The following is an 18,961-nucleotide window of genomic DNA, read 5'->3' on the forward strand; positions in this document are numbered from 1 at the left end:
TCTGATAGCACACTCATGCCGAAACGTCTGACTGGTGAGTGGTGTGCAGAGTGCTTTTCCGGCTAGAAAGCAGGGCAAAGGAAACAGGTGGGAACATTTTTTTTGTCAATGAAAAGAAAGTGCATCCTTTGTTAATCAATGTGGTGGCATCCTGGTTTATATACAGTGTCCTGCCATCTGACTCTGGTTATTAGGAGTCAGTGTCTCTCTCTCTGAATTGATGGATCTGAAAGATTAAAAGCAAAACCCTCAACAATGATGATCCACAAATAAGTAAAACAAGATTTTGGGGAATCTTTCTGCTTTAGCATGTAGCACTCCTTCCAAACCACAAACCACAACACAGTAAAATTCAATGATAAACAACAAAAATAGCAAAGAACATTAGAAACATTTTAAAAAGATTTATTGTTCATTTTCCAAAGGAATACAATGGTAACAAAAAATCCAAAGACACCTTATTAAAAGTATTTATTCTTAGCATGGAGAACATAATTTCAAGATTCCATATTGTTTTTCAAAGAATATTTATATCTGAGACATTGAAAGTGGAATCAGAAAGGCGAAAAGGACCAAAAAGAAAAAAAAAAGGTGGTAAAAAGAATTCAGAAACAATTTGGTTCCATTCTATTTGAAGCGAATTTTAAATAAGACAGTGAGTAATTCCACGAAAATTTTCTGGGAGAACAAAACCTCCATCTTGGAAAGATTAAGGCAGTCAGAAGAATCTGAAAAACACCCGGTGCAATTAAGACCAAGTTTGCCTGCTTTCCTGTTTGCACACCGTGTTTCCATGCAGAAACACCACAGATGTAGTGATATAATTACGTTAGACACTCCATGATAATTCTGGGGGAAGGGAAGCCTCTTTTGTAAAATACAGGTGAAGTCAAATGCCTTAGGAGTTTTGGTCAAAAACGGTCTAGACTCTAGAGGAAATCATTCAGCTCCTTCCACGGCTGTTGTGGAAATAGGTTTCACATAGTATGGACCTTCACTCAGGTAAGTTCTGAGCCTCAAATAATTTGGGTTCCCAAAGATTTCAGCAATTGTCTTGGAATTGGCAAGTGCTTTCACCAGTTCATATTTGGCATCTTTTGAAGCTTTGTCATGCTCCACAGACCGGTCCATCACATACTCCACAAACCCTGGACTATTAAACATAAGTTTCTGAGCCCAGGGTTGATTTGCGATGGCCTGAAATGGAAAGCAGAAAGATCACAACTCCTCTGAGCCTTAAGAAGTTAAATGTGTTACTCGGAGAGCACAATCCTTAGAAAAAAAATTGGGCAAAATGAACCTTAAAAATGTTACTTTTTGGGTTACCTGGGTGGCTCAGTCGGTTAAGCGCCTGACTCTTGATTTCAGCTCCGGTCATGATCTCAGGGTCCTGGGATTGAGCCCCATGTTGGGCTCCACACTCAGCAGGGAGTCTGCTTGAGATTCTCTCTCTCCCTCTGACCCTCCCCCCACTCACACTCTCTCTCAAGTAAATAAAAACAAATCTTTAAAAAAATGATACTTTTTGCCTAAATAAATTCCCTTCTGAAAATCTAAGTTAAGAAAATAATCTAGGGGCGCCTGGATGGCTCAGTCAGTTAAGCACCTGACTCCTGATTTTGGCTCAGGTCATGATCTCAGGGTCATGAGATCAAGCCCCATGCTGGTCTCTTGTTCAGCGTGGAGTATGCTTGTCCCTCTCCCTCAGCTCCTCCGCCCACTCATGCGCGTTATCTCTCTCAAATAAATAAATAAATAAATAAATTCTTTAAAAAAAAGAATCTAAATGTTAAAAAGTTTTGTATACAAAGATGTTTATTATAGTGTGAGTTATAAATATCTAATAGTGGGGGGATGGTAAGTAAATTATGATATATAGCAAGAAAAAATAAACATTAAGAATAATGTTTATAAAGAATAGGTAAATCTATGATATTAAAAAAGTAGATCCAAATTATATACATGGCATGATTACAACAGTGGAAAAATAAAAACAAAAACTAGAGAAGAAAAGACTACCCTGAAGAAACTCTCATATGTGTGCACAAGATAATATTTTTGAGAATGTTCATTGTAGTACCATTTGTAATAGACAAATACTGAAATCTTCATAGATAGGAGAATGATTCACTGTGGCTATACAATGAAATAATGACTTTTTTTTTTTAAGACTTTATTTATTTAGAGAGTGCAAGTCAGGGAGGGGCAGAGGGAGAGAGAGACTCTCAAGCAGACTCCACACTGACTGCAGAGCTCAATTGGGGCTCAAACTCACAACCCTAAGATCATGACCTGAGCTGAAATCAAAAGTCAGACACTTAACCAACTGAGCCATCCAGGTGCCCCTGAAATAAAGACTTTCTAATTGCCACTTTTAATATACACAAACCTTAGAAACATAATGTTGACGAGAAAAGAAGGATATGAACAGCATGATACCATTTACAAAGTTTAAGAATATGCAAAATATCGTAATTTGTTTTAAGATACACACATATGTAGTAAAAGTATAAAATCATGCATAGGCTTGGAAACCATGAATGCATGACAGTGATTAAATCCAGAGAGGGAGGAAGGGGAAGGGGTTGGCAGAGATTGGAAAGTATTACTGCTGTCTGAAATGTTTCACCAAAGCATGCCTGGGTGGCTTAGTTGGTTAAGCGTCTGTCTTTGGCTCAGGTCATGATCTCAGGGTCCTGGGATCAAGTCCTGCATCAGGCTCCTTGCTCAGCAGGGAGTCTGCTTCTCCCTCTCCTTTTGCCCCTCCCCCACTCGTGCATGTGCTCTCTCTTAAATAAAATCTTAAAACATTTTTTTTCACCAAAAAAAAAGTAAATAAATACTAACACTAAAAGGAAATACACGAAACAGGTCTAACTTTAAGTGATTTCAAAAATTCCTACTTTGCAATGTTTTCCAAATTCTAAAATAATAAATAAGCAGCTTTTATGAGAACTGACACTGCTTAACTCAACCTTGTGGGTCTGGGCAAAGCTTGCTGAAGACATACCTGAGCTAGTCCTTTAAGAATGAGTAAGAGGTTAACAAGCAAAGCTGGGGAACAGTGTTGAATGTAAAGGGCACATAAAGGTCCAGAGATATGAAGCAGTTTGGTATCACTAGAGCATTAAGTACCAGAAGGGGAATGGCAGGAAGTAAGGCTCAGGAAGACTAGGGCTGGGTCAGTAGAGGGCTGGCTTGATGGCAGATAAGGAATCTGGAATTAATTCTGTGATCCCATAGAATCCTGTCCAAACCTCTGCCACAATATCTAATATCTTTAACTGAAACAATCTGTTTACGCATCTGTCTCCCTCATTAGTCTGCACTAATAGCATAGGGCAGAACCTGCACTACGCACTGGTATATTCCAGGGCACGGCAGAGGCACTGGCTCACTCTAAGCACTCACATGCTGAACTAGCTTCATCCCAGAAGGACCCGTGAAAAAGAAGAGGATGCTTACCGTGAACACTTTTAAGGCAGCGCAGTGCAGTTCAGGGAAGGGTTGATTACTTATGCCACGGAAGAGCTCCAGTGGATCCCGGGATAAAGAAGAAAACCAGGATTCTGTCATCCGCAGGAGGTCATCAGTCTGCTGCTCAGGCTACAGGACAGAAAGGGAAAATCTCAAGCCTTTGGAAGTCAGGAAGCCTGGGTCTGATGGCACACTGTCCTCAGTTTGCTACGTGATCTCTGCTAAGTCTGGAGTATACTTTCCCAAACCCAGCTCAGACTTCCCCAGTTGTTTTTTGTTTTCCTGATCGGGTTGATTAGGCAAGCTCTAGGGTCCTCTCTCTCCAGTTCTAACCTCGATGCCTCCACTTTAACTTAAAAAATGTCACCAGTAATATAGTGAGGGTTATCTTCTTTTACTAAAAGTTGAGTAACATTTACATTAAGTTAACCAGTATTATGTTGACTTATACAGATTTATTCTCCCAAACATATCCCACTGTCCTTCATTAATTTCCCAATTTACTTACCGATATATAAAAAATAGATGAAATTGCATCCAAACACCTAATTTTGAGCTCCGTCGAAGCATTCTTTGCTTGATATCCTATTTTCATGAGCAAGCGCTCAAAGCGAGTTCCTTTGAAGGATAACAAAATATTTTTTATTGTGGTAAAGTTAATATAAAATTTATCATTTTAACCATTTTTAAGTATATAGCTCAGTGACATTAAGTACATTCATATTGTTGTGAAACCATCATCACTATCTATCTCCAGAACTTCTTCATTTCAAACCATTAAACAGTAACTCCCCATCTCCCCCATCCCCTACCCTGATAACCAGTATTTTACTTTCTGTCTCTGTGTATTTGACTACTCTAAGTACCTCATATAAGCAGAATCATATAATACTTGTCCTTTTGAGTCTGGCTTATTGTACTTAGCATAATGTCTTCAAGGTCCCTACATGTTATAGCATGTATGAGAATTTCATTCCTTTTTTTTGTTCCGACTGGTCCACGCCCAGCGTGGAGCCCAACATGGGGCCTGAACTCATGACCCTGAGATCAAGACCGGAATTGAGAGCAAGAGTCAGACATTTAACCACTGAGCCACCCAGGTGCCCCTCAGTCCTTTTTAAGATTGGATATTTCACTGTATTGTATACACATTTTGTTTATCCATTTGTCCATCAATGAACATTTTGGATTGTTTCTGTATTCTTGGCTATTATGAATAATGCTGTTATGAATACAGGTGTACAAATACCTCTTTTAATTCCCTTGGGTGTATATCTAGAAGTGTATTTGCTGGACCATATGGTATACTTTTTTTAAAAAGATTTTACTTATTTATTTATTTGAGAGAGAGAGAGAGAATGCACACAAGCCGGGGGGAGGAGCAGAGGGGGAGGGGAAGAGAAGGCAAAAGAATCTCAAGCAGACTCCATGCTGAGTGCAGAGACCAATGTGGGGCTCAATCTCAGGATCCTGAGATCATGATCTGAGCTGAAACCAAGAGTCAGTCACTCAACCAACTGAGTCACCCAAGCACCCCTCTATGTATAATTTTTTGAGGAACCAACCACCATAATGTTTTCCACAGCAGCTGTACCATTTTAAATTCCCAACAAATATGTACCATGGTCCCAATTTCTCTACATCCTTGTCAACACTTGTTATTTTCTGTTTTTCTTGTCTTTTTTTTGTCATAATAGCCATCCTGATGGGTATGAAGTGAACGATGTTCACTTTAAAGTATGCTTTCATATACTATGACCTCTATCAACCTAAACAAACACAAAAATTAAACACATAGTGGAAGAGACCAAGTGACAGGCCTAAAACACACATTCATATGCAATACAGCATATCTATATAAGCCAAACTGCAGAGGTTTTGGAATCAAAGGACTTGGATCTGAGTACGAGATGACCCACGGTCTGTGTGATCTTAAAAATATTCTTAACTTCCCTGAGTTTCAGCTACCTTATCTATAAAATGAGAATGCCATAGTATGTTCTTTGCAGGACTGTAAAAGGATTACATGTCATAGGTAAAAGCACTTAGGAAAAGTATATATAACAAGGATACTAGTTGTGATACACAACAGCATACTAATTTTCAATTCAAGATATATTTCATCAAGGTTTTAATAGTGACCACATTATTTTTTGTATAGAATTCAGGAGTGTTGGGGCACCTGGGTGGCACAGCGGTTAAGTGTCTGCCTTTGGCTCAGGGCATGATCCCCGTGTTATGGGATCGAGCCCCACATCAGGCTCCTCCGCTATGAGCCTGCTTCTTCCTCTCCCACTCCCCCTGCTTGTGTTCTCTCTCTCGCTGGCTGTCTCTATCTCTGTCAAATAAATAAAATCTTAAAAAAAAAAAAAAAAGAATTCAGGAGTGTTTTAAGATACTCATGAATGCGCCGTAAAAGTATCATTCTTAACATAAAATTCGCAACAAATTTTTGTTTCTTTTTCTTCTTGGACATTACAAATATAAAACAAACGTGTGTTTTCATTAAATATTCACAATCCCCAGAAGCAGTTGTTTACCCGTTTTATGAATGAATGAGGAAAAGAGGGCCTATAGCAATGAAATGAGGATATGAAGTTCAAAAAGCAAAGTCAGTGTTGGAACTGGGACATGAACCCAGGTCTTTCTGACTCCAGGCCACAGTCTCTGGACCAGGAATACCATCAAGGAGGGTGCAGAGGGGACACAGTGCTTGGTCTAGCCAAGTAAAAGATAAATAAACAAAAATTCGATAATAATTATGAGACTTTCTGGGATGAGTCCAAGGTCACAGTAAGAAGACTGCCGTCTCCAAGAGCAGTTTCTACAATGTAGTTAATGCGCCAGCAAGTGAGCTTATATACTGAATCCTTGTCAAAAATGAAGATACCGGGGCGCCTGGGTGGCACAGCGGTTAAGCGTCTGCCTTCGGCTCAAGGCGTGATCCCGGCGTTATGGGATCGAGCCCCACATCAGGCTCCTCCGCTATGAGCCTGCTTCTTCCTCTCCCACTCCCCCTGCTTGTGCTCCCTCTCTCGCTGGCTGTCTCTATCTCTGTCGAATAAATAAATAAAATCTTTAATTAAAAAAAAAAATGAAGATATTCCTAAAGAAAGCCAAAATAAGGCATACCAACCTGTTTTTTGTAAAACTTGTTTTCCTTCAACATTCGATCCCAGGATTCCAATTGTGTCCACTGCTACACCAATCATGGTGGGGTCCTGACTTTCAGTCATTTCAAAGACTTTTTCCACAAAGATAGGATAACGCTCACAGATCTGTTGAGGACTATCCATGATAGCCAGGTTTCCAAAAAACTTCACAAATCCTAAAGGTATTTCCAAAAACATACGTTAATAGAGGAGGAAGACCACATAAATTGTGGGCCTTATGTTTTCATAGGGGCCGTAATGAACTACTGGCCAGGAAGGGGAGAATGGTTATAGTACTGTACTTGGTTGACCGGAAACCAGACAGCCCATAAGGAGATACCGAAGGACCTGTAATGTGTGGTGCTGAGAACAGAAACCCCAGGGTGTCAATGGAGCTGGATTTAAATACTGAAGCACTGTCATATGCAAGAGGAAGAGCAAAGAACAAGGACCACTGGATACAAACTATAGGAAAACAAGTTTGGAGTGATTGTTCGAATAATTTTTTTTTTTTTTTTAATAACCTCTATGCCTAATGTGGGGCCTGAACTTACGATTCTGAGATCAAGAGTCACATGTCCTACTGACTGAGGCAGCCAGGCGCCCCAAGAAATTTTTAAACAGAGATGTTCATCGATGAAGTAAGCTAGGCTACCTAAGGAAGGAATACATTTCCAATTCCTGCAAGTGCTCAAGAAAAACTAATTAGCCATGTCCTAGAACAGCATGGCTGAGTAGATCCTATGTTAGATAAAGACTCCACCAGAGATTTGCTGAATCTGTGAAATACACTATAAATGTCATTAGTAGTATTTTTATTTATGTTGCTTTTGACTGACATTTGAAAGAAACTATCCTAATGCTCTAAACAGCAATGGTATTTCCAGAAAATCAGAATCAATAATGCACGGCTCCCAGGACAACAGATTCCACCTCATTAAGGGACTGTGGGTATAATCTAAAGGGAATCTGCTCTAAAGAAAAAATAATCCCTGGCCTCTCCTGTCAGAGATAACTCAGAAAAAACATACACCATCATTTTCACAGAAATCAGTATTTCTTACCTGGCAAATAGAAACTAGAGAAAGGGTCTGAATCTGCCCCAACAATTATATTAGAAATCTGATCAATTACTCCTTCTTGAGCAAGGTACTGTCGTCCATGATGAGTATATGCCAGTGATGTCACCATTTCTATACAGGTGGCTCTGAAATGCCAAGATTTTGCATAGTTTATATAGCATATAACATAGTTTATACATTGCTTTTATAGGCTATCTTACTTAATTGTTTTAATCTGAAAGGTCAGTAATCCTGGCTCTACTTTTCAGATGAGGACACAAGGATGAGAAAATTGCAGTGATTTGTTCAGAATCACATTGTTATTACAAGGTAGAGTTTAGACTTAAATTTTGATCTTCTGAGTTGAGGCCCATTACTATTTCCACTGTAACAGAGCTGCTTCCTAAAGAATTTTTCTTAATTTTTATTTTGAAATGTCATGCATATATGAAAGTAAAGAGATCAGTGCAGTAAGCCCCGATGTACCCATAATCCTGATTGCACAGCTCTCAAGATTTTGCCTTACATACGGTTTTGACAAGATTTTGTTTTTCATCTTTTTTCTTCCATTTTTGCTGAATTATTTTAAAGCAAATTCTACTCATCTAGCCATTTTTCCCTGCATAATTTGGTATGCATCTCTAAAAAACATGAACATTTTCTCACACAATTATAATGCCATTTCCACGTATTTTAAGAATTGATAAAAATTCTTTGTAACACAAGCAGGGGGAGTGGGAGAGGAAGAAGCAGGCTCCCAGCAGAGGAGCGTGATGCGTGGCTTGATCCCAGAATGCCAGGATCAAGCTCTGAGCCGAAGGCAGACGCTTAACGACTGAGCCACCCAGGCGCCCCAAAAGCCCATGTTTCTTCTATCATGCCATAGTGCTTTTATTTAACAACGCCATAAAATGTGTAGGATAATCTATTAATACAAAATGGCAGTTATGTGATTGCAAAAACACACATGCCTAAGGACAGGGAATACGGTTAATCTAAAGTAGTTGAATTGTCATGGTTGATGGGGGGGGGGGGGGCTCGGCTACATTCCAGTATACTGTCACAATATAACTTGAGTAATTTCTAAAGGCCCTTTCTTTAGGACAGCAGTCAAGAGATTGCAACCCAGGCCCAGGGTCTCATAGGGAAGATCACTCTTAAGTCCCAAGGCTGTTTCCCGTGCCTCCAAAAAAAAGACATTTTGCTTTAAGAGCTCTCTCAGCCAACATACCTGACCAGCACATCCTCCCCAGTCAGCTCTCTGAGGAGCTGGGTTACCAATCCACTGGTGGTACAGTAGGTTAAAGATTCTGGTGAAACAGAAGAAATCTCCACAATTAACTGAAAGAAAAAAAAAAAAAACAGAAAAAGCAAAAAGGTCAAAACAGTCCCAAATCTGTTAGATCTCATTTTAAATTAAACACAGGACTAGGCACTTTATATAACTGAATTTTTAAAAAAAATCCATTATTTATCTCCATAAGTAGAAAAACGTCAATGAACATGTAAAAATTACTTTGGCACAGAAATATTCCATTATATCTGATTGTATCTGTGGGGTTTTTTTTTGTTTTGTTTTGTTTTTTAAGAAATCATCAATTCATTAATCAGGGTACGAAGGCTGAATCAGCAAAAAGATTGCTAAAAATCATTCATTCATTCATACATTCTATCAGTCGGTCATTCACGTACTCATTCCACAAGGTTGTCCTGAGGGCTTATGGAGAGATATAGGACACTGAAGGATTTTAAGCAGAGGAATGACAGAACCAGATCTGAATTTTAAAAAGATCATCCCGACCGCATCTGAAAACAGACTAGTGGTGTCAAAAATGGATGAGAAGAGACCAGTCTGGATGGAAATACAGTAGTCCAGGCGAGAGATACTGGTAGTTTAGACTAGGGTGGTGGTGGCTATAACAGGGAAGAGAAGTGCATGGTTTAAGTAAAACTGATAAAGCAGGATGATCTCATGGATGTGTGGCAGGGAGAACAAGGCCTCACAGAGAACGAGCCCAAGGTCTAATACCCAACCATGCTGACTAGGATACAGGGCCAATGTGTTGCTGCTATTTTTGGTTGGAGCATGGGCTGGGTAAGGAAGCTTAGGAGTTTGGGTTGAGCCTGAGTGTGAGGGGCCTAGAATACATAGGTCCAAAGGGAGAACAGTGAGTAAGCAGCTGGACATGAGGGTCTGAGCTCAGACGAGAGGCCTGGGTTGGAGGTTTATGGAGTCATCCCAGATAGACAGGAACTGAGATCATACGATGAGTAAAACTGCCTAGAAATGAATATACAGTGAGGACAGGGTTTGGGAATTCACCTTCATGAACTACAACAATTCAAAAAATTCAGTAGAGGATAATGAGCCAGGAGACTGAGAAGAAACAGCTAGAGAGGCAGAAGGGAAGCCAGGATAGCATGGTACTGGGACATGCAAAGTAAAAACGTGTTTTGAACAGGGAATTAGAACAAGGGTTCCATTTTGAATATGCAGCCTATTAACTGTACGGCCTGGGTCAGCTACTCCATCAACAGTGAGGTTAATGACCATCAAGTACAGGGTTTACCGTAAAAACTGAAGACAAGTTATGTGGAGATTTAGCACAATGCTAAGTACAAAGCCCGTGCAAATGAGAGTCATTTCTTCATCTTACCACTATAACTATTCCAAAGTCTAGTTTTAACATTATCTCCTCTATTGTAGCACTTTATGGAGTGCACTGTAAATATTTTTTATAGGACTGTCTCACACACTAGGCTGGGAGGTCACCCTCATATCCCCAGCATCTAATATAGGGCCTAACACAGACTATCTGCTCAGTAAGTGCACGGTAAACAAGCCATCTTGCCTTCCAGTGTAAGCTCTACCGCATTCTGAATTGTAGGCATCAGAAAGTGTGCTTTCAGGGTCACCTGGGTGGCTCAGTCGGTTGAGTGTCCAACTCTTGATTTCGGCTCAAGTCATGATCTCAGAGTTGTGAGATCGAGCCCTGAGTTGGGCTCCATGCTGAGTGTGGAGACTGCTTAAGATTCTCTCTCCCTCTCCCTCCCTCTCTCTCCCCTCTGCCCACTCCCTGCATTTGCGTGCACTCTCTCCAAAAAAAAAAAAAAAACAAAAAACTCATGCTTTTAGTCTTACCTCATACACCCTGTATCGAACAATGTCGTTTGTTTTCATTACCCTTTTCAAATCATCCAGCAGATTGCTTTCAAATAAAGCCTCCAGTCCTGCTTGGGTTAGTGATATTCTCGACAGGGACTTAATGGCCTAATAAGGAAAGAAAATACCTCTTGAATCATAAAAATGCAGAATATTAATATCTACTTCATGAGATTGATGTGAAATTAGTGTGCGGACTGCATCTTGCACAATGAGCATTCACTATGTTTTAGCTATCATTATTTAAAACTGAAAAAGATACATAGTATTCCTTCTAGAAAACAGATGATGTAAATTTTATTTCTTATCAAGCAACCTAATATAAGCTCCATGATGGATAATTTAGATATGTGTATTCTAGAAAACAGAAGGGGTTTACTGGTATTCATTTGACACCATTTATGTATCTGATACCATCTATATTAGGTTACGAATTCAACTATACAAATCATCCATCCTAAACTTCCACCTCTCAATCCAGAAGGCCTTCTTTTGTTTTTTAGGATACTCTGTGTGTTTAAGCTGATGGTTCTAGGTGACTCACCGCTTTAGCTACAGACAGATTGTCTCCACCAATACAATAAACGATCTGTTTTAGTAATTCAGCATTATTTAGAATCTCAGTAACAGCATCAGAATTTTCAACAATTTTTCCGACCTGAAATAAAAAAGCAATCAGAAACTCCCTTGGTGTGCATTTATCTTAGGAATTACTGATTACAGCTATAAGACAAGCCATTAAAAAATTCAAAATGACCCAAATTCATTAAAGCTGAACACACTCCTGGTATAGTCACATTATTGAAAAGAAAGAAAAAAATTAACAGTAAAGAGTTAGACACTTCAGTGAGAGAAGACAATACAAATTCTAGTTCTATCAATTTTTAGCTACACTGCCCTTGGGCAAATTAACTAACTTCTTTGAACCTAATTTCTTATCTGTAAAATGAGAACACAATACTTAATTGCAGGATAGTTATGACGACTAAAGGAGACTAAATAGGAAAAGTACCTACCACTGTGTCTAGCACATAAACGGTCAGAGAATCAATCAATACTTTCTCCTTTTCTGTTGAATTAATACTTCCACAGGAGAAAAGGAAAAACAGTACTTGAATGCCTACTGAATACTAACTGCTTGAGTCCTAACATCTGAACAAGATAATCCTCAGCAGCAGCTCTTCACCCAAATAATAGGGTATTTTGGTTACCAGGGTTTTAAGAGTTACTGTCTCAATTTCTTGGTTTAGTGGCCTTTACAATAATACTTTGTTCATGCCACTATAAGACCTAATATGGCAATTACTTTGTCTAGATTAGGAGCTCCTTGAAGGAAAGAAATCGGCTTTATTTATCTTGGTAGCTCTAACACTATATGGCACAATGCCTGGCCTGAAAAAGGAATTCAGTCAGTATTTGATGAACGAATATTTCAGACAATACTGACTAGAACTCATTACTTTAGCTGGGATCCTCCTGGTTATAGTTAGCTATGCACACTAGAACAGACTAGATACTTCCTAGGCACAGAGAGAGATCATGTTTTCTTTATCTCTCTGTCTTTGGCACCCAACACAGAGCCTGGTCCAAAGCAAGTGGTCACTAAATGTCAGTTCCTTTATTATATGCTAGTAAAACTTCATACCTGGGACAGAGTGAGAATTTTTACAGAATCATCGGGGTGAGTCAGTCCCCTCTGAAGGTCAGCCCCGAGGTTCCGGGCCACATGAACTGGCTCCATAGCTTGGAGCAATCTCTCCAGAATGGATACACACAAAGTGGTCTGTTCCCTAAAGGAGACGTCACAGATCTCATTAGTTTGTGTCCTGCCAAGTACAAAGTAACAACCTATTAAGATTTGAATCCTGGTTCAATGAGATCTTCACCCTTCAAAATACTAACTTTGGGGGCACCTGGGTGGTGCATGTCATGATCCCTGGGTCCTGGGATCGAGCCCCATGTCGGGCTCCCTGCTCCCTGGGGAGCCTGCTTTTCTCTCCCCCTACCCCTGCTCATGCTATTTCTCCTTCTCTCTCAAATAAATACATAAAATCTTTAAAAAAAATACTAACTTCTACTAATTTATTAAACATTTACTAAGTACCTATTATGTGCCATGCCTGTGCTGTGGCTACAAAGAAGAATATATATTCTGTAGCCTCAATGAGGTCAGTCTAATGGAAAATACAGAAGAACAGAAAGGCAACTATAATCAGATGCATAAATGTTAGAGGTTAGGGTTGGAAGCTACGGGAGCTCAAAAAAGAACATGGAGACCAGGAAGTCCTCCCAGAGGGGTAATAGCTGAGCTAAATTTTAAGAAAAAGTGGGAATTATCTAGGAGGACAAAGGAGTTCCAGGTAGAACACATGAAGGAGCACAGAGGAATGAGGCAGTGTTATATGTTCAAGGAAGTATAAGGAACTCCATATCACTGGGGTAAGAATGGGAGAGAAGTGGGGAGAAGGTAAGAGGGGAGGTACGAATGGGGAGAAATGAAACAGAAAAGATGCACAGAAGCCAGATTCTGATGGGTCTTTTTTGCTATGGAATTCAGACTTTTTCCAGAAGGCAATGGCAAGCCATGAAGTATATATAGAGTTTTTCAGTTGGAAGGCAGGTGATGAGGGAGTGAAACGGGGGAGTAGTAAGGAGGGATGGAGAAGAGGGAAAAGATTCAGGAGCAATGAAAGAGGTAAATGAATCAGAACTTGATGACTACCAGCTGTGGATACAGAAGATGTTTCAAGAATAACTTCCTTTTCTCTTAATGGGCAGTGCAAGTAAATAGCCCAGTACTCATACTGTTAATAGGAGTATACAATTAAACTGATACCACTTTTCTAAAAGTTGATTAAGCAATACATAGAAAAAGGCTTAAAAATGAACACAACTTTTTTAACTTAGGGATTCCACTTTGTATAACTGCACCTAAGGGAATAATCAAGAATGTTTATTATACCCAAGATAACTGAAACCATATGTCCACACAAGAATTTGTATGTGATGTTCATAGTAATAGAAACAACCCAAACGCACATCAATTAAACACAACCCGGTTTTATCCATCCAATGGAATATTATACAACATGGATGAAGTGTGGAAATATTATGCTAAGTGAAAGAAGCCAGATATAAAAAGCATCCTTTTGATGATGATTCCATTTATATGAATGTCTGGAACAGACAAACCTATAGAGGCAGAAGGCAGATTCCTGGATGTCAGGGGCTGGGGGAGGGATAGAGAGGAGGAAGGGAGAGGAGGGACTGTTAATGGATATGGGTTTCTTTTCCTTTTTAAAAAATTGTGACTGTATATACCACAGCATTTACCATTTTAATCATTTTTTAATGTACAGTTCTGTGCATGAAAGTTCATTCACATTATTGTGCAACCGTCACCATCAACCATCTCTAGAAGTTTTTCATCTTCCCAAATGGAAAACTCTGTATCTATTTTTTCTAAAGATCCATTTATTTATTTGAGAGAGAGCGAGTGGGGGGTAGGGGCAGAAGGCAAGGGAAAGGGAGAAACTGAGCAGGAAGCCCAATGCAGGGCTTCATCCCAGGACCCGATTCATGACCTGAGCCAAAGGCAGATGCTTAACCAACTGAGCCACCCGGGTGCCCCAAACTCTGTATCTATTAAATGCTAACTTCCCATTCTCCCCTCCCCAGAGCCCCCAGGAACCACCATTCTACTTTCTCTCTCTATAAACGTGACTACCCTTGGTGCCTCATCTAATTGGAATCATACAATACTGTCCTTTTGTGACTGGTTTATTTCACTTAGAATGGTGTCTCCAAGTTTCCTCATGTTGTAACATGTGTCAGAAGTTCCTTCCTTTTTAACGCTGAATAATACTCCACTGTATGTATCCACACTTTGTCTATCCGTTCATCTGCTGGTAGATACTTGAATTGCTTTATTATTGTAATTTCAATTTGCATTTCCCTAATGACTAATGATATTGAGTATCTTTTCATGTGTTTATTTGCCATCCATATATCTTCTTGTTCAAATATTTTGCCCATTTTTAAATTGAATACTTTTCTTGTTACTGAATTTTGAGAGTTCTTTATGTATTCTGAATACAAGTCCTTTATCAGATATATTCTTTGCAAAGACTTTTCTCCATTTGTGACTTGCCTCTTTATTCTCTTAACTGTGACCTTTGAAGAGCAGAGTATTTAATTTTGATGAAACCAATTTATCAATTTTTCCTTCTATGGATCATGCTTTTGGTGTCACACCAAAGAAATCTTTGTTCAACCCAAGGTCATAAAAATTCTTTCCTAGGTTTTCTTCTAGAAGTTTTATAGTTTTAGGTTTTATATTTAGGCCTATAATCTCTCATACACTGTCGGTGGGAACGGAAAATGGTACAATTACTTTGGAAAACAGTTTGGCAGTTTCTTAAAAAGTTAAACACCCACCATACGATCCAGCCATTTCACTCCTAGGTATTAACTCAGAGAGAAAAGAATATGTCTATGTAAGGACTTGTACACAAATGTTCAAAGCAGTATTATTTGTAATATAGTCAAACTGAAGACAGCTCAAGTGTTCACCAGCAGGCAAACTGATAAAGAAATGCGGTACATCCATACAAGCAACTACTACTCAGCAATAAAAAGGAATGAAGTATTCATCCACACCACACGGATGAGTTTAAAATAATTATGAGGAGTGGGAGAAATCAGAGTACATACTGTGGGATTCCATATATATATATATGTATATATATATATATATGTATGTGTGTATATATATATATATGTATGTATATATATGTATATATATGTATATATATACATATATATATACATATATACATATATAAATATATACATACATATATACATATATATATATAAAATATAAATAAAAAACCTCTTTTTTTAAAAAAAAGGCAAACTCATCTATAGTGATTGGTGGCTGCCTGGCTGAGGTGGAAAGGGATTACAAAGAGGCGCAAGGAAACTTCTGGGGGTAAGGCATATCTTTGCTATCCTAACTGTGGCAATCATTTCGTGGGTGTATACATATGTCAATACTTGTCAAATTGCATATATTTTTTTAAAGATTTTATTTATTTATTTGACAGACAGAGAAACAGCACAAGCAGGCGGAGCGGCAGGCAGAGGCAGAGGGAGAAGCAGACTTCCCGCTGAGCAGGGAGCCCGACATGGGACTCGATCCCAGGACCCTGGGGTCATGACCTGACCTGAAGGCAGACGCTTAACCAACTGAGCCACCCAGGCACCCCAAATTGCATATTTTTTTTTAAAGATTTTATTTATTTGACAGAGAGCAAGAGAGCACAAGCAGGAGGAGCGGCAGGAGAGGGAGAAGCAGGCTCCCTGTTGAGCAAGGAGCCCGATGTGGGGCTTGATCCTAGGACCCTGGGATCAGGACCTGAGCTGAAGGCAGACGCTTAACCGACTGAGCCACCCAGGTGCCCCTCAAATTGCATATTTTATTATGCGGAGTTTATTTTATGCAAACTACATCTCAATAAAGCTTTTTTTTTTTTTTTTTTTTACAAGCAGCCATAGGTTAAGCTGTATAGTGCATAAATTTTAGGTCACATGTGGCCCTTTATACCAAAAAGCCAAAGAGTTAATCTACTATCAGTCTCCACGTTGTAAAGCAATAATCTTAGGACTTACATTCTATCACAAAAACTCCTGTCAAGATTCTAGATTTACATTTATTAAATCAGACTCTGAACCAATATATAGCAACCTGGGTGGTTTTGCCAGGATAAAAGAAATAGATCTAGAGACTGCCAATCTACTATCTGCAGAAGAATTATTCCCACAAAATGCAACTGGTATCTACTATGTACCCAGTCCTGAATTACCCTGCACTTGATCTTAGCCAAAAGGCCGAGAAGCGATTCTGAATTACCCTGTTTTAAAATTTCCATTAAAATTGTTTCTAGAGCACTGCTCCTTCATTAGGCAAAACACATCCCCCACGGACCTTATTCTTCAAACTCCCATGCATTTCATTTGATCAGCCTTGCGAGATCTGCGGGCACAGCCTCCCTTCCCGGGGTTTTGGCCGGGACTGCAAGTTGCCCTGGCTGCACCAACAGCAATAGATCCCTACTGTATCTCTGGTGTTAACTTGTAGTATGATATTTGAAATTTTCTTCATCCATGATATAAAGCAGTTGGACTAGGTGGCCTCTTTAAAATTTATGAGTCTGGTCATTTATCTGGCATATATTGTACTATGTGCTACACCCTAAGAGGGATGCCGAGATGCACAAAATACATCCCGTGCATTCAAAGAATTTTCAAACTAGAAGTAAACACATAAAGAACTATAATATAATGCAACAGTGTCAAGTAGCATTAACAGAAATGATGATAATGTCTCTCAGGAGATCTGAGGACCATTCACTTGAAGCTGGAGTGGCCAAGTGAGACTTTTTGCAGGTGACAGCACTTTACCTGGGCTTTCAGGAATGGAAAGAATTTGGAGAGAGGGAGGGCATTTCAGTTAGAAGGACTGGCAAGAACAAAGTTAGGAAAGTGCCAAGTCATGCTCAAGGGAAAGTAAATGGTGCCACATGATAGCTGAAGCAGATGAAATATTGTAGAGGAGTGGAGGGAAAAGATGAGGCTGGAAAAGTAGGATGGAAATATACTGTAAGGGCCCAAATGCCAGAAAAAGAAGTCATGATTTCACACTGCAGACAATGGGAAACCATGGAAAAGATTTGAGACAAATGACCCAAGAAGTTAACTGTGGTTCCTGTGTGGGAAGAACATGCTGGACAAGGAAGCTTAAAGGTAGTGAGTCAGACTCATGCAAGAGACATAGCAAGAGGGAGAAAATGAGGGACAGAAAAGAGATATTTCATAGGCAGAACCGGATAATGTTAACTAATGGATTTAATGAAGTGCAACATGTATAAAAAAGGGAGGACTCTCAGAAGGAGATTGCCAAGAAAACCCCCTGAAATCACCCAGGATTGATCCAGTGATTTTTTACCTTTTCAAGTAGAAGGGTCACTTTTACATTTCTGGATCACAAACATTTGTAAACTGTTTTAAATTATCGAATGATCAAATATAAAGTGTTTTTTAATCAAACAGTACATATGTACATAAAATGAAAAAGTTGCCATCCTAAGTCCCACTTATGTATTAATAGTTTCTACTGTATCTTTCGGATATTCTCAGTGTTATACTAGTCTGTGTACTGGGGGTGGGGGCGGGCGATTGAAATCCTTAAAAACGTTACACATAATGGGATCATAAACTCACATAATTTTCCTTTTCCATTCAACAACATAGAGGTTTTTCCATGTCCACATATATAGATCGACCTCAATTTTTCTACCAGCTGCACAGGGTTACACAGTAATGTATCATTATTTATTTCCAACCCCTTTTAATGGCTATTTGGGTTGTTTCTAGTTTTTTTGCTGTCACCTTCTGCCATGCATCTCTCTCTCTATATAGGACATTTTGAGTGCGAGCATACCTGCCTGTTCAATGCCTAAGGATCAAAGATAGGTTAATTTAAAATGTGGATGGATCTTGCCAAATTGCCAGGATAGGACCCCTTCTTAAGAGAAAAAAGTCAAGACCCGTACACACGATTGCGGAGCTTCCTTCTAGGTGGGCAACCTCGCTTTCCCTCTCCAATTCCTATTTCAAGGATGAAAGGCAGTGAGGCCGGGCGACGGCCAGGGGCACACAACTAACGCTGGACTTGAGCGCCCTATCTGGCCTCCCGACCCACGGTCCCTCCCGCTAAAGTGTCCGCGATTTCTTTATCCTCCCTGCGGCTGGGGAGAGCCCCTCCCCTCCTCGCAGCCACCCTGGTCTCCAAGCTTGGGGTCGTCTCACCGGTGGTTCTCGTTGAGCAGAGAGAAAAGCGGGCCGAGGCGCAGTTCCGCCGCCTGCTCGCGGAGCTCGCTGAGCGGCACGGTCTGCAGCACCGAATGAAGCGCGCGCAGCTCCTCCAGCGGCGCTTCCAGTCGCGATACCTCCCTCAGCAGCGCCAGCGCCTGGACCGCCATCGCGCCCCTCCCGCCGGGGCTCGCTGGGCTGCGGATGCGGGATCCCGGCGCGCCGCTCCGAAC

At 40.0% G+C, this 18,961-nt stretch overlaps 1 protein-coding gene across 1 annotated transcript; it reads right to left on the minus strand.

The window, feature by feature from the left end:
- Positions 1 to 389: 389 nt before the first annotated feature.
- Positions 390 to 18,916, minus strand: PSMD5 (proteasome 26S subunit, non-ATPase 5). Its single transcript, XM_026513876.4, has 10 exons — positions 18,726 to 18,916; positions 12,499 to 12,643; positions 11,398 to 11,511; positions 10,833 to 10,961; positions 8,922 to 9,031; positions 7,694 to 7,836; positions 6,614 to 6,805; positions 3,986 to 4,095; positions 3,466 to 3,606; positions 390 to 1,197 (listed from the first exon to the last, which is right to left on the minus strand). Exons 1-10 carry the CDS (start codon positions 18,896 to 18,898, stop codon positions 940 to 942), a joined length of 1,515 nt encoding a protein of 504 aa, XP_026369661.1. The 5' UTR covers positions 18,899 to 18,916; the 3' UTR covers positions 390 to 939.
- Positions 18,917 to 18,961: the final 45 nt, after the last annotated feature.

Source organism: Ursus arctos, unplaced genomic scaffold, assembly GCF_023065955.2.
Source record: "Ursus arctos isolate Adak ecotype North America unplaced genomic scaffold, UrsArc2.0 scaffold_18, whole genome shotgun sequence".
NCBI classification, from domain to species: Eukaryota; Metazoa; Chordata; class Mammalia; order Carnivora; family Ursidae; genus Ursus; species Ursus arctos.